Below are 13258 nucleotides of genomic sequence, written 5' to 3' on the forward strand. Positions count from 1 at the left end.
TACGCCAGCCAAACGACCTAAAATACATAACTTCAAACTTCTACATCTTCTAAATCCGATCTTCCGATCGATTTAAAGTTATGGGGGTTTAATTAAGCAAATTAAAAAAAATATAAAAATAACTTTGTTTTGAAACCCCTATGAAACTCCCTAATGCATACATGGTCGGCAGTGCAGGCCGATACTAAGTTTCAAAATATTGAGAGTTTGACTACGAATGTTTTTATCAGTTACTTAACGATAGTAAAGCAAGCAAATCGTCTTTTTTCCCTTTTAAATAAGTTTGTCCCTAACAACGAAATAATTGACTCTCAGGTCCGTTTTTTTGTCCGCATGTTAAACTTTAAATTCGCTCTAAACGCTAAATTTCCATACGCTTTCAAGGGAAAACGGACCCTAACAGTTTTAAACCTAAAAACAGTCAGCCTTTCAAGAATACAAATATATAAAATGAAGTCCTTGCATCGCCTTCTGACTATTTTCAAATGATTTCATTTAAGTTTTTTCTTTATTCCTTATTTTAGTTTATAAACTAGTATTGTCTAATTTTAACAAAAATGAGTACACATTTATTATTTGAGACACAGCGAGTGATCAGCGTATGTTATTGTCTACCGATAGGTAGAACTGGGTGCATCCCCAGAAATTCTCCCATCTTTCCTGTAGCTGGCGTTTTCATTGTTTGTCACGTGCGGCCACTTGAACTGAATTGGGGGAAAAAATGCATGTATACAAAAAATAAAGGTGGGGGGTTTGTTGGAATGGAAAGTGAAGAGCTAAAAGTGAAGGTGGGATGGTAATGGAATTTCTCTCTTACACCGAGAAAAAAAACATAGATAAGATATGCTGATTATTTTGCTGAAATTCTGTATCAATTCTATTTTTATACGAGCTGTATCAGTTTGATATGGTCGCAAACTTGGGTTTTTCCTCTTTCGGGGAGTTTCGTATTACCCAGAATGATTTTAGAAGCTATTTCCCTCTTTTCTGTCTTGTTTGATTTGAGAGAAAAGTAATACCTAATAAATTTACCATGCGAATATCTTTGCAGTCTCTATATCTTTTCGAATACTTCATCTTCATTAAACTCCCCTCTTTCTCGTTCTTCCCTCTCCCAGCCCCAGCCCTTAGAAATGGTCTCGAAGAAGCGTTCCAATGCCGCCGACCGTGTTCAGCGCTCGACGGCGACTGCGGCAGCGGCAGCAGCGGCCGCAGCGGCAGCGGCCTCCACGACGCAGGGCAAGAAGCGCCCCGGCAAGCAGACGACGAAAGCCTCCGGCGGCGGCGATGAGGCGGAGGACAAGAAGTCCTCCAGCAAGTCAGATTCTAGTGCAGCCAAGAAGCCAGGCAAAGATCCCACGGGCTCATCGGCATCACAGACCGCCCCCGCCACCGAGAGCAGTGGAAATGGAGGTGGAAAACCCACAGCCTCCACCTCATCATCTGCCGCCTCCTCCACATCCACTTCCGCCTCCACCTCCAATAGCCTAAAACTATCACCCGAGGAGCGACACGAGGATGGCAAGGCGCGGGCCATTAACAAGATGCTCAAGAGCCTGGACATCAAGATCCACGGCTTCGACAACCTACTGCCCAGCGGTGAGGAGCGACTCAGCGACGGCGTGCTCAAGTCCTCCATTTCGGAGAATGTTAAGACCAAGTCGCGGGCAACGGCGGTCAAGGTGATATCCAGCCTGAATCCCTGCAAATTGCCGGCTGTGAAGCGAGTGCGTCCCTCCCCGGAGCCAGTCAAGGAAAAGGTGGCGGAGAAGGCTATCGAGAAGGACAAACCCAAGACAGAGCAGGAGCTATCGCCGCCCGCTCCAGAGGAATCTCTGGCCTCTAAGGGGCCCAAGAAAACGGTGCAGCAGGCCAAAAAGGCCAAAATGGAGCAATCATCATCATCAGCACAGTCGCCAGATGCCACGACATTTTCCGCATCCGCGCCAGCTCCAAGCTCCGCCAGTTCCAAGCAGACAGCGGCCAAGAATCCCGGAAAGAAACCAGCCCAGGCAGAGCAGTCGAAGAAGGAGCAGCTAGCCAAACCAGCCAAAATGGGCAAACCGAAGAAGGCATTGGCTGGTCACGAAGCCACCGCGCAGAAGAACACTTCCCGCTTACCCGATTCCAATACGGAATCCGTGCAAATGGAGCTGGAGGAGATTGTCAGCACGCCTACGGCCACGCCGACGCACTCAGCCACGCCCACGGCGACGCCAACGCCCACGGCCACACCCACGGTTACACCAACACCCACGGCAACTCGCACTCGAACCCCCACACCTACGCCCACACCCACATCCACAACCAGCTCCACAGAGGCAGGTCATCCAGCTCCACCGCCGCCACCACCAGCAGGTGCACCCAAGCAGAGACCGAAGGTGAAGTACACCAAGACGTCGGCGGGGTCAAAGGGTCGGATGCAGCAGGCGCTGCACCACAAGGCACCGCCAGCCTCGTGGAGCGGGGCCAAGGATATATACGACTTCAAGTCGGGATCGGAGGACGAGGAGCCCATCAAGATGGTGCTGCCCTCGCTCAAGGAGTTGCGCGAATTCTCCGATGAGGATAACAAGCCGCTTAAGCTGTTCGAGCGACCCGAGAAGGCCAAGACGACCCAGGTGGATGAGGAGGAGCAGCCGTTGGTCAAGAAAGAGGAGAAGCCATTGGTGGAGAAGGAGTTGAAGGTGAAACCCAAGGAGAAGGAAAAGGAAGTAGATCCTTTAAGCAATGCACAGCAGTCCGAACCAGCAGCCAAGATCACCAGCAGTAGCACCACCTCCACCACCACCTCTGCGGGCAAGAAGCAAGCCAAGAGGAAGCTGGCCACTCCAACGCCCGCTCCTGCGGGCCGCAAGAAGAAGCCGGCGGGCAAGGGAAAGGCCGCCGCGGCGAAGGAGCCGCCGGTCAGCAATAGTTCTGCCGAGAGCAGCTCCTCCGAGGACGAAAGGAAGCTGAGTGCCTACAGCGGGCCCAAGCGACACCGCATGGCCTCGCTGAATGCCCTGGCCAAGGTGCAGTGCCTCTACGAGAACGAATCCCGCACTGCCCACGAGCTGGGCCTGTCCAAGGCCACACAGCAACCGCCGCGAATCCGGACGCTGGACGGAAGCGACGATGACAACCACAAGGACTCGCCGCGACACGGGGATACGGACAGGGACAAAGGATCCGTGAGTCCACCGCACACTTCAGCTGCTCCATCGGCTGCCGCTTCGAGTGCTCCAGCGCCCAAAGAGGCGGAGCCGAGAAGGGAACTCCGTTACGTGCCCGGTGGACGAGGAGTGGGCAAGCACTGGGAGTTCGACAGCGACAGCGAGACGGAGGAAATGCAGCTCCAGTTGCCACTGCCGCCGGCCAAGAAGAAGAAGCTACCGAAGAAGGCGCCACCCAAAAAGGCCGCCTCCTACGAGACGGAAGCCAAGCGAAAGAAGAAGCAGGTCCAGGTGGAGGAAAGCGATGAGGAGGAGACCAGGGAGCCAAAGGAAAAGCCCAAGCCACCAAAGCAGGTGCCCAAGAAGCGCAAGACCGCCTTTACCGAGGAGCTGATCGGGGACTACAAGGGCATCCTGGCCAGAAAGCGAATGGCCAGTCTGAATGCCAGCGCTATTGTGGCGGCCACCTACGAGGTGGAGCGTCATTTGGACAAGAATCTGGCCAGCGATTGCAGCAGCTTTGAAAGCTACGATGAGCTGGATATTATGCCAACCACAACCAGCAAGGCGGCATCCGCGGCAGCACTAAAGGCCGAGGTGATCCACATTAAAAAGGAGCCCAAGGAGTCCAAGGAATCCGCGCGGGAGCGGGAACGTGAGAGGGAGTACGAGCGCAAGAGGGAGCGGGAAAACGAGCTGAAGGACTCGAAGGATTCTGCGATCGGCAAGATGTCCAGCCATTCGATCATCGAGGAGAGCAACGACTCGAAGTACTCGAAGGAGACCAAGGAGACGAACACGGACACCACCATTACCACCACAGGCTACCGCGACTCAGCGGCCAGCACCAAGGACGCCAAGGACTGCAGTCGACCCACCTCCTCGTCGGTGGTGATTGTCCAGGACACGGACGTGACCATCACCGGCGTCTACGTCAACGCCAGCAACGGAGCCGCCCAGGAGGCCTACTGCAAGATGCAGTACCGCGTCCAGTCGAGCGTCACCGAGGAGCGCGTCCTGCGACCCGGCTCAGTGGAGCCGCCCAAGTCCTACACGCCCCTCAGCGCCCTGTCCAGCATGCTGCCCCCGGGCGCTAGTTCCGGTCTCAGCGAAGGTGAGTAGCATAAGCATACTAGATTAAAACCTTTTAAATTTATTTATTTGTAAAGAGCAATTGCAACAAACATTTAGAATTTGGTGTAGCACCCCTGATATAAACCTTTTTCAATACCTAATGCTACATCACAATACTATTAGACACTCCTAACAATAATAACAAAATTAAATAAACCTTTTGTATTAGACACCTTTAGAAGAAATATCAAAGGACCTGTAGAGGTTTCTTTAGCAACCTGTTAAAATCCATCTTTGTGTCTAAAAATTAGTTATACTTTAGAGTTTTAAAAGTTTTTCCTAATCGTTGCTAGTGAAACTCATTTTGATAACATTTTAATTATTTTCTAAATTAATAATATGGTCACTTGGGACCAAATTAGTTATTAGCATATATTTACACTACAGTAAAAATATTTGGTCAAAATTTGGATGTTATAGCGTTACTGGGTTGGGTTTTGCAGTGATTCCTATAATTTAAGATGTATAGGTAGCAATTTATCAACTTAAATGACTTTTAGTCATTATCATTTAGTCCCTTAAAATCGTACCCATATCTCTATCTTTAAATAAATGATATGTTGTATACTTATTGAAAGTCTATATTAATATGTATACCTTTCTGAATTACCCCCTTTGCCGTGCTCCCTCAGCCCATAGCTCGCCACCACTACCTATCCACACGGCACCGACGGGGCCACATGTCCTGCTGCCCGGCGAGCACCTAAGCGCCGGGATGTACCACGCCCCCGATCTCGGCCTGCACACAGAGCACGCCCTGCCGGATCACCATGGACCGCCACCGCCCTCGTATGCTGCTGCTGCAGCCGCGGCTGCGGCCGCCGCCGCCTACCACGCCCACCAGCTGGCTCCGGGAGGCGGAGGAGTGTTGCACATGCACCACCAGCACCAGTACGCCGCCCATGCGGCCCACGCCCATCACTACCAGCAGGCGGCCGAGTATCACGGAGGGCCGCCACCACCGCCACATCACTACGGAGGACCGCCGCCACCGCCCCAAGGTCACTATGGACCGCCGCCGGGAGCACCTGTTCCGGTTCCTGTTCCAGTGCCCGTGCCTGTTCCCAATCCGGTGACCGTGCCTCCCGAGCGCTGCGACGTGGGTTCACCACCGCCGTCGTACCGCGCCAGTGCCTATCCACCGCCCTCGAGTGTGGGCATGCCACCGCCCACTTTGGGAGGCGGGTCAAGCGCCTTCTGTGCCCCGAGCCCACTGCACCATCACCAGCACCAACACCAGCAGGCGGGCCCAGGAGTTGGGCCACCACACCATGATCCCAGTGGTAAGTGCTAGATGAAATAAGTATATATTATTATACCTTACGGTATCATATAATTACATAAGTTGTATCATATTATATGATTCATATAAGATATGTAGATTCAATCCTTGGTCTGAGTTATACATATATGGTTATCAAAATACCTTTGGTCTATCTGATATAAGTGGTTCCTATATTTGTGCTGGGATATACAATGTATAAAGTGTATTTGGATGGATGTAATATACAACTGGATTATGTCGTAATTTAAATTTCAAAATTCAAATATTTATCTTGTATAAGTGATTGATATCTGTGTGCTGGGACATATTTGGGTAGTATATCAAGTGTTTATTGAATGTATCCCAATGAAATCCAAGTATGGAGGTTTTAATGAGATATGTTATTGTTATAAATAAGATATTTTATGTTTTTCAAATAATAGTAATCATAATTATCTCGAAAATATCTTTATAAAATCTCTTTATAAGCTAAAACGTATAATTTTGTGTAAACCAACTTTAAAGGACCTCTTATAGACCTTGGTATAAACTTCTTGATACTAAATCTGCTGCTATACGTTTTTAATTAGTGGTACTACAAAAATGAGGCGCATCTTGCACTTGCCAGACAGGTAATTTTTTCGATTTCAAAATCAATTTGTTATAGTTTAAGAAAGAGGTCGATACCCGTTGAATTTTCTCGAATTGTCTTTCATATCTATTATTGTCAAACAAAGGGCGAAAAATTGAGTTCTTATCGGAAAAAGTTTGCAGCATAAAATTGCCTAATAGTTTTCGTCGGGAAAGTTTGGGTGGGGTTGAAAAAGCGGCCTGTGGCTTAGGGATTAGTTATTAAATAGGCGCAAAGATGTGTGCGGATTGGCGATGTCCTTTTGGCTTCCTTCCTTCCGCTATTCCTCTCCTAAAACCCTTTTGCACATCTTTCACCTTTTGCGGTCGACGACAAGAAGTATTGCATACACAGGGAAAATAAATATAGGATATCATTTTTTTATGATATTACATGTTTGTAACTATTAACGAAACATATAAGAACGGGTTTAGAAGAATATTAGAGGTGACTGGGAATTTCAGATATATATATGTATATATTTTTGATTATTCACTTCCCAAAAATATAAAGCAAATATCTTATTAAACCAAGGTAATAAAATATTTTTTTAAGCCACAAAGATCGATAATATACAAAATATGTTATTATTGAATGGCCTGTGGATATCCTAAGATATGAATACTCGTTTTTTTTTTATCTGCATACACTTAGGCGCGAGCCCAATAAGCCTCTTCTCTGCATGTGTGTTGGTGTGTCTGTGTGTTTGGGTGTGTTTTTGTGCTTGTATTGGTGCTGGCCGCAGTCGGAAACTGTAAGCAGGCAAGCAGCAAACGGAAACGAAATGCAAGCAAAAAGTAAGCAAGCCTGCAGGCAGCGACCGAGAGGAGCCAGCCAACCTCCATTGATGTCATTTACCTTTCGACTTACACAGACACGCTCTCACACACACACACACACACACGTAGACACGCGCACACAGACATGATGCATATTACAAAAGTTGCGCTTAAACGCCTAAAAGCAGGCAGCATATTTTTTATTTCGCATTTCTCTCACACGAGATGAAAAAGGGTGCGATAGGGCGTGCTCTCTGGCTTGTTGCCTTTCGGCGCCAAAAAGCACAGCATATCGATTTAAATTAATATGATCGAAATGCATTCGCTTGTCGTCAACCAAATGATTAAATCACTTTGTTATATTTACCTTCTGCAAATTTAATAACAGATTTATTAAAATAAAAAAAATTCTGAAGTTCTCATCTGCTTTTTGTTTTATTTCTTATATTTATGATATATCTACAAGTACAGGTTACACAAATCTGTTTATTTTTAGTACAGCTAAACTTAAAAATCTTAACTAAAAAACATGGGTTATACCAACCATTTTCCAATAAAAACATGATATAGTAGACTATTTTCCTCATACAAATATTTTTAAAATAGGGGCGTGTATCGTACTGCAAGTAAAGTAAGCAATCAAGTAGATAAAATTGATTCGTTTAGCATTTTTCCCCATTCGCAGGATCGCTCAGTTCCAACTCATTTATTCCGTCCCATTGATTCATACCAAGGCGGACTTCATCCGAACTCATTAATTATCTTCTGTGTTCGGCGTCGATGTCGTCGCCTTTGTCGGGTGCATCCTTTAAGTAGGCTATCCTATCCCCCGAGTTCCATGGGGCGGGAGAAATATGGGGGGTTTTCATTCACATCCACATCCTCATTCACATCTTCATTTCCATTCCCATCTCACCACCCCACCACCCACCTCCATTCATGTCCGCGTGAGTGTTTGTACTTTGCGCTGTGCTGACAGTTAGCACATGTTCTATTTGACGTTCGTTCATCCGTGTTGACATACACACACGCAACACAGTGCACGACAGGGTGGACCTGTCACTGGTTTCCTCTGGTTGATCCATGCTGCATATGCTATAAACATATATTTTTGAATTGCCATGATAAATGGATTTAAAAGTCAATCATTACGTATTGAATTTTTTGTAACGTAGTTGGTTTCCATTATGTCTATATTTATTTTAATAAACGAATTCTAACCTGGAGTATTCGAAAGGTATTCACAAAATGTGGATTTTAAATATGTTCACTAAGTTTACTTTTGATTTGTGCAAGATTTTATTTATATTCTTGCGTCATTTAAAAGATTTTTCATATCATTTGTCAAGTGTCTGTGTTTTCTGACTCACAAGCATGTGTTAAACGATGCATCAGCATGTGTACAACTGAATCAAATATTTCGAATTAAAATCTATAATGTAAAGTGTTAAACAAAGTTAATGTTTCTGGCTTAAGTATTACAACAAATATAGAAATGAAAAATTAGAGTAGAATATACCTACAATGCATATGGTTATACAGCTGATGCATCGTTTAGCGCAACTATGTAGCTCATGAAGGTTCACCCTAATTGCACTGCACACACACTCGCACTGCATTTGTATGTATGCCAAAGAGAGAGAAAGAGTGGCCAAGAGAGGGCGAGAGCGCTCAGACTCCAACTCAAGCCGCCTTTCTTTGGCTGCTGCGTCTCTGTTACCAACGCGGCGATAACAAGCCAGCGAGAGAGCTAAAAAGGATTTGGCGCTTGCCTTTTTGGCCGCGTTTCGTCCGCTTTGTGCCGGCTCTTCCTTTTTGGTGCTTGGTGGGTTCTCCTCGGCTCTCGATTCTCAATTCTCGGTTCTTTTATTCTTGCTATTCCTTTTTCCTTTTTATTCCTCCACCCGGACGGAATGGACCGCCTGTTCCGCCGTGTTTCTCCCATTTTTAGTTCGCATTTAGACGTCGACGGCAACGGAGACTGAGACTGAGAAGTCAAGAAACGGAGAAACTGCGAAACTGAGCAACTGAGAGACTGAGACTGACGCTCGAATTCGTGGGTAACAAACAACAAAAAAAAAACACAAAAGACAACAAAAAGAAGATGCTGTGCCAAGCAACGTTGCGTATACGTAACGTGGGCTGCGCGTGTTCGTGATAATGGATGCTTTTGTTTTTGTTTTTGTTTCTGTTGCTCGCAACAACAAATCAGAACGATGACGATGATGATGATGATGACGCCGATAATTACGTGACGAACGATGTTGCTTATGCTGATGTTCGTACGTCATCAACACGATGCAGGGCGTAACAACAAACCAGCGGACACATTGCGTATACGTAACGTGCGCCACTCGTGTTCGTGTTTGTGTTAATAAATAAATAAATGCGGCACTTGTAGAACAAACAAACAACAAAATATGAATTATATGGCAATTACTATTGTCTTACTTCCCTTCGATTGTCATTAAACAAATGCCGCGAGTGTGTAGAAAGGATGGAGTCCAAATGTGAAACGTATTTTTTTCCGTTTTTCTTTTAATGTGTGTGTCAATTATGTGCAAGAATGCAATAGCAATTTCAATTTCAACACAAGTGTAACTCGCGCCCCACCCCAAATACAAAAAAAAAAAAAGAGTAAAAAATGCACTCGCGTGCCGGCTACTGGCGACTGCGACGCCAACTGCGACTGCGACTGCGAGCCGTCGAACTGCCGCTGACCACAAATCTAATAAGCCTTGCATTCTTCCCCCAGTTAATTTTAATTGCAACTGATTTATGAACAACAAAATCATTTTTTAGTCGTCTCCTACTCGCTTCTCTGTCTGCAATATTTTGTTTTGCCACTGCCTTTGCTCTCCTTCGTCGAGTGTGTGGTTTTTCCTTTTTTATTTGATCCACCATACATATATACATTTATATTCCGTAGTCGTTGTGGGGCAGCGAGAAAAGCTAAGGCCCAAGCATCCGGCAGTTGGCAGACTGAAAACTGCTCTTTCGTCCACGGGTGCAGGCGACAAAAGGGTCGCGGGAGAGCTTTTCGTGGAATATTCTCGAAGAAAGATGGCTTAAAATTTACAATTCGGGGCACTTTGGAGAGGAATATTAAAAAATCGTTAGTAAACCCGACTTCCGTATTGGATTTTCGTTCTTAGCCTAAATAGTATTCCTAATTTGGAGTACTTTTGAGAGAAATATTTGAAAACCCTTTTTAGGAAGCCTACCTACGATGTCTTAACGAATTTCGGTTTTATATCTAGAATTTGAACTTAGTCCTAAATCTATTTTCAATTTGTGGAACTTTAGAGAGGAATATGAGAAAACACTTTCTTAACAAATACCTCCGACGTTTTACCGGATTTCCGGTTTTGATATCTCATTTTCATCCCAAGTGTTAAGTCCACTTACAATTTGGTGTACATTGGTGAGGAGTATGGAAAAATCCCACCTTAGTGAACACCTATTTAAGAATACCGAATTTTAGTTTTTGATTTTACATTTTGAGGGTTACTTTGCAGAGGAATATGGGAAAACCCCTTTTTAGTAAGCACATATTACCGAATTTCACATTTTTAAAATAAGTTGTATTTCCAATTTGAGAAATATGAAAAAATCCCTTCTTAGTTAACATCTATGAATTACGACCGAATTTTGGTTTTCGATTTCACATTTTTAACTTAAGTCGTATTTCTAATTTGTGGTATTTTGGAGAGGAATAGGGGAAACCCCTTTCCTAGTAAACATTTACGATATTTTACCGAATTTTGGTTTGGGATTTCACATTTTCAACTTAAGTCGAAACTCCAATTTGGGATTCTTTGGAAAGAAATATGGAAAAATTCCTTCTTAGAAAACAACAATGATAATAATTCATAAGATAAGATTCGCTTTTTATTTTAACATTTTTTGCATAAGTTGTACTTCAAATTTGAGGTGCTTTGGAGAGGAATATGAAAAAATCGCTTCTTAGCTAACACCTATAAATTATTACCGAATTTCAGTTTTGGATTTACATTTTTAGCTTAAGTCGTATTGGCTGTGTCCTGATCCTCCTTAAAAATATTGCCATACTTTTTATATAAAAATGGAGATTAGGAAAAGGATCGATGTGGACTTGGTCACTTTTGTCGCCTGATCGAATCGGTTGCGTTGCAATTGTCTTTCGCCTTTGGCTGCTGCTTCTGCTCTTGTTGCTTTTGCTTTCGTTGTTGCTGCCGCGCTGCAAGTCGCGCCTTGGCTTCTCTCTCGCGCTCTCTCTTTTCCTCTCTTCCGCTGTGGTCCAGTTCGCTCTCTCTCTGTCTCTCTGACGTTTCACTTCACCCAACTAAAAAACTCGAAGGAAAAAAATGGGGGGAAAAGCTAACGGCAAAATCGCATCGCTGCTGCTGCTGCTGTCGTCATCGTTTTTGCTAATTTCTTATAAGAATTTTCTTGAACAATTTTCTCGCTGCCGCTGTGCTCTTGTCTACGTTTTTTATATTTTTTTTTATTTTTATTAAAAGTCGTTGGCAGCCAGTTGAGATGTTGTTTTTGTGCTGTTGCTGTTGCAATTGTTGTTGTCGTCTGCTTGCAACTTTAGCTGCCTCTTCTTGCCTTTTTGTTCTTGTTGCTGCTGTGTTCGTCGTCATCGTTTAACGGTGCTCCTATGCATGTAAGTCGCCGTTTGTTTGCATGTGTTGGTAAAAGCCTGCACTGAGAAAAAAGTGGTCAAGGTTTTGCAATGATATCACTGTGCTGCACCAAAAAATACCTAGATGCTTATGGTTCATATCGATTCTTATGTGCAATTTCCGAATTTGTTTACAAGAATCCTTCCCTGCACAAGGATTCCGAAACAAAGTTGAAAACTTCAGTTTAAGAAATAAAATTACAGATGAACGGATTCTTTAAAAAATCATTGAGTTTAACTATTTACCTTTTGAGTCCATTTTTCCAAATAATTTTAAGACGCCACTATGTAAATGAGGAGTATCTGAGAGTACATTTTATAATATAATATAGAAAAAAAATCGACACCTCCGTATTGGAATGAATTCATCGTACAGTCCAGCAGTACGGTAAATATATTGCTGCATACTTTAAGATACCCCTCATTTTCTATTTACTTAACATAGTGACGTTATGTTATTCGTTTCATATTCTTTGTATAATACCCATGGCTTCAAAAGCACTTAATATTTTAGTTTGGAACAAAAAAAATTTCGAAAGGCTTAAATCTCTTAAAAAGACATTTTAAAAAAGCTGCGATAAGTTTCGAATCCAAAAGTCCTTAGTGGAAATTTTTAAAAATCATTTTTGTTACATCTTTCCTTTAGGATTCGTTTCAAGTCTCTAGACTTTTAATATTTCGAACAAAAAAAGCAAGGGACTCAAAGACGTTTTTAAGGGTTTCTAAAACTATGCAACAGCATTATACATAAGAGATCTTGAATTTTTTTAATCAATTGATAAAAAAAAGACATTTTCAGAAATTTTTTTTTTAATTAGTTAGAATTAAATGTTTTTAACGAATTTATTTGCAGTCCTAGTTTGCATCTTGACAAGACATTCCCAATTCATTTCATTTTTTGTGCCAAGCTCCTTTCTCCCATTTTTTCTCGTTCCACTTTGGCTTGGTCACTTCTTTTGAGGTTGTTATCAGCTATCAAACGGTAATGAGAAGATTTCGTGGGTGGGTGGCATGTTTTATGGAAAATGGAAAAACGAGATGGTGAAAGAGGGGAAAAGGGCGTGTGGAAAGTCGGAGGGAGAAAGACATCAAAGTGGAAAATGTAAACAGATTCATTCAGAGGCAAACTGCCGCTGACACATTGAAGTCACCAGTGCAGCCCCCCTCCCCACTCCTGTCCCCCCCTTTGTCCACGTTTCGCCACCCCTGGCCCCCCCTTTGAATACCCCTAACCCCCCCCTCTTAGCTCTCCACTTTGTTGCCATGAATTTAGGCCACAAAAATGCCATCGTTGGCAATGTCCAAAAAACAAAAAAAGCATAAAATGAACGAGCGCAAAAAATAAGAGACCAAACACATGGAGAGAAACAGAAGAGAGGAAATGTGGAAGAGAAAAGCTGAAAAGCAGCGCATAAGGAATGCGAATGGGAATGCATATTGGGGATCCCTTGCCGCACACTCCACACACACACTGTACTATACCATACCACACCATACCACACCATATACCATGCCATACCACACCATACCGTACTATACTACACTCACCTTCGGGCCATCAAAAACAGACGCGGCCAATGCTCGAAAAATAAATTCGAAAATTTGCGTTGAAAATAACTCAACGTG

At 44.0% G+C, this 13258-nt stretch overlaps 1 protein-coding gene across 1 annotated transcript in view; it reads left to right on the forward strand.

Annotated features, from left to right (window-relative positions):
• Hers (Histone gene-specific Epigenetic Repressor in late S phase) overlaps positions 1 to 13258 on the forward strand; it is a 46631-nt gene that overhangs the window by 1417 nt on the left and 31956 nt on the right. The window contains exons 2-3 of the mRNA XM_036819966.3: positions 1119 to 4269; positions 4922 to 5572. Of these exons, the coding sequence (XP_036675861.2) occupies positions 1134 to 4269; positions 4922 to 5572 (3787 nt within the window). The 5' untranslated portion in view covers positions 1119 to 1133. The remainder of the gene's footprint in view (positions 1 to 1118; positions 4270 to 4921; positions 5573 to 13258) is intronic.

Source organism: Drosophila suzukii, chromosome X (assembly GCF_043229965.1).
Source record: "Drosophila suzukii chromosome X, CBGP_Dsuzu_IsoJpt1.0, whole genome shotgun sequence".
Taxonomy (NCBI): domain Eukaryota; kingdom Metazoa; phylum Arthropoda; class Insecta; order Diptera; family Drosophilidae; genus Drosophila; species Drosophila suzukii.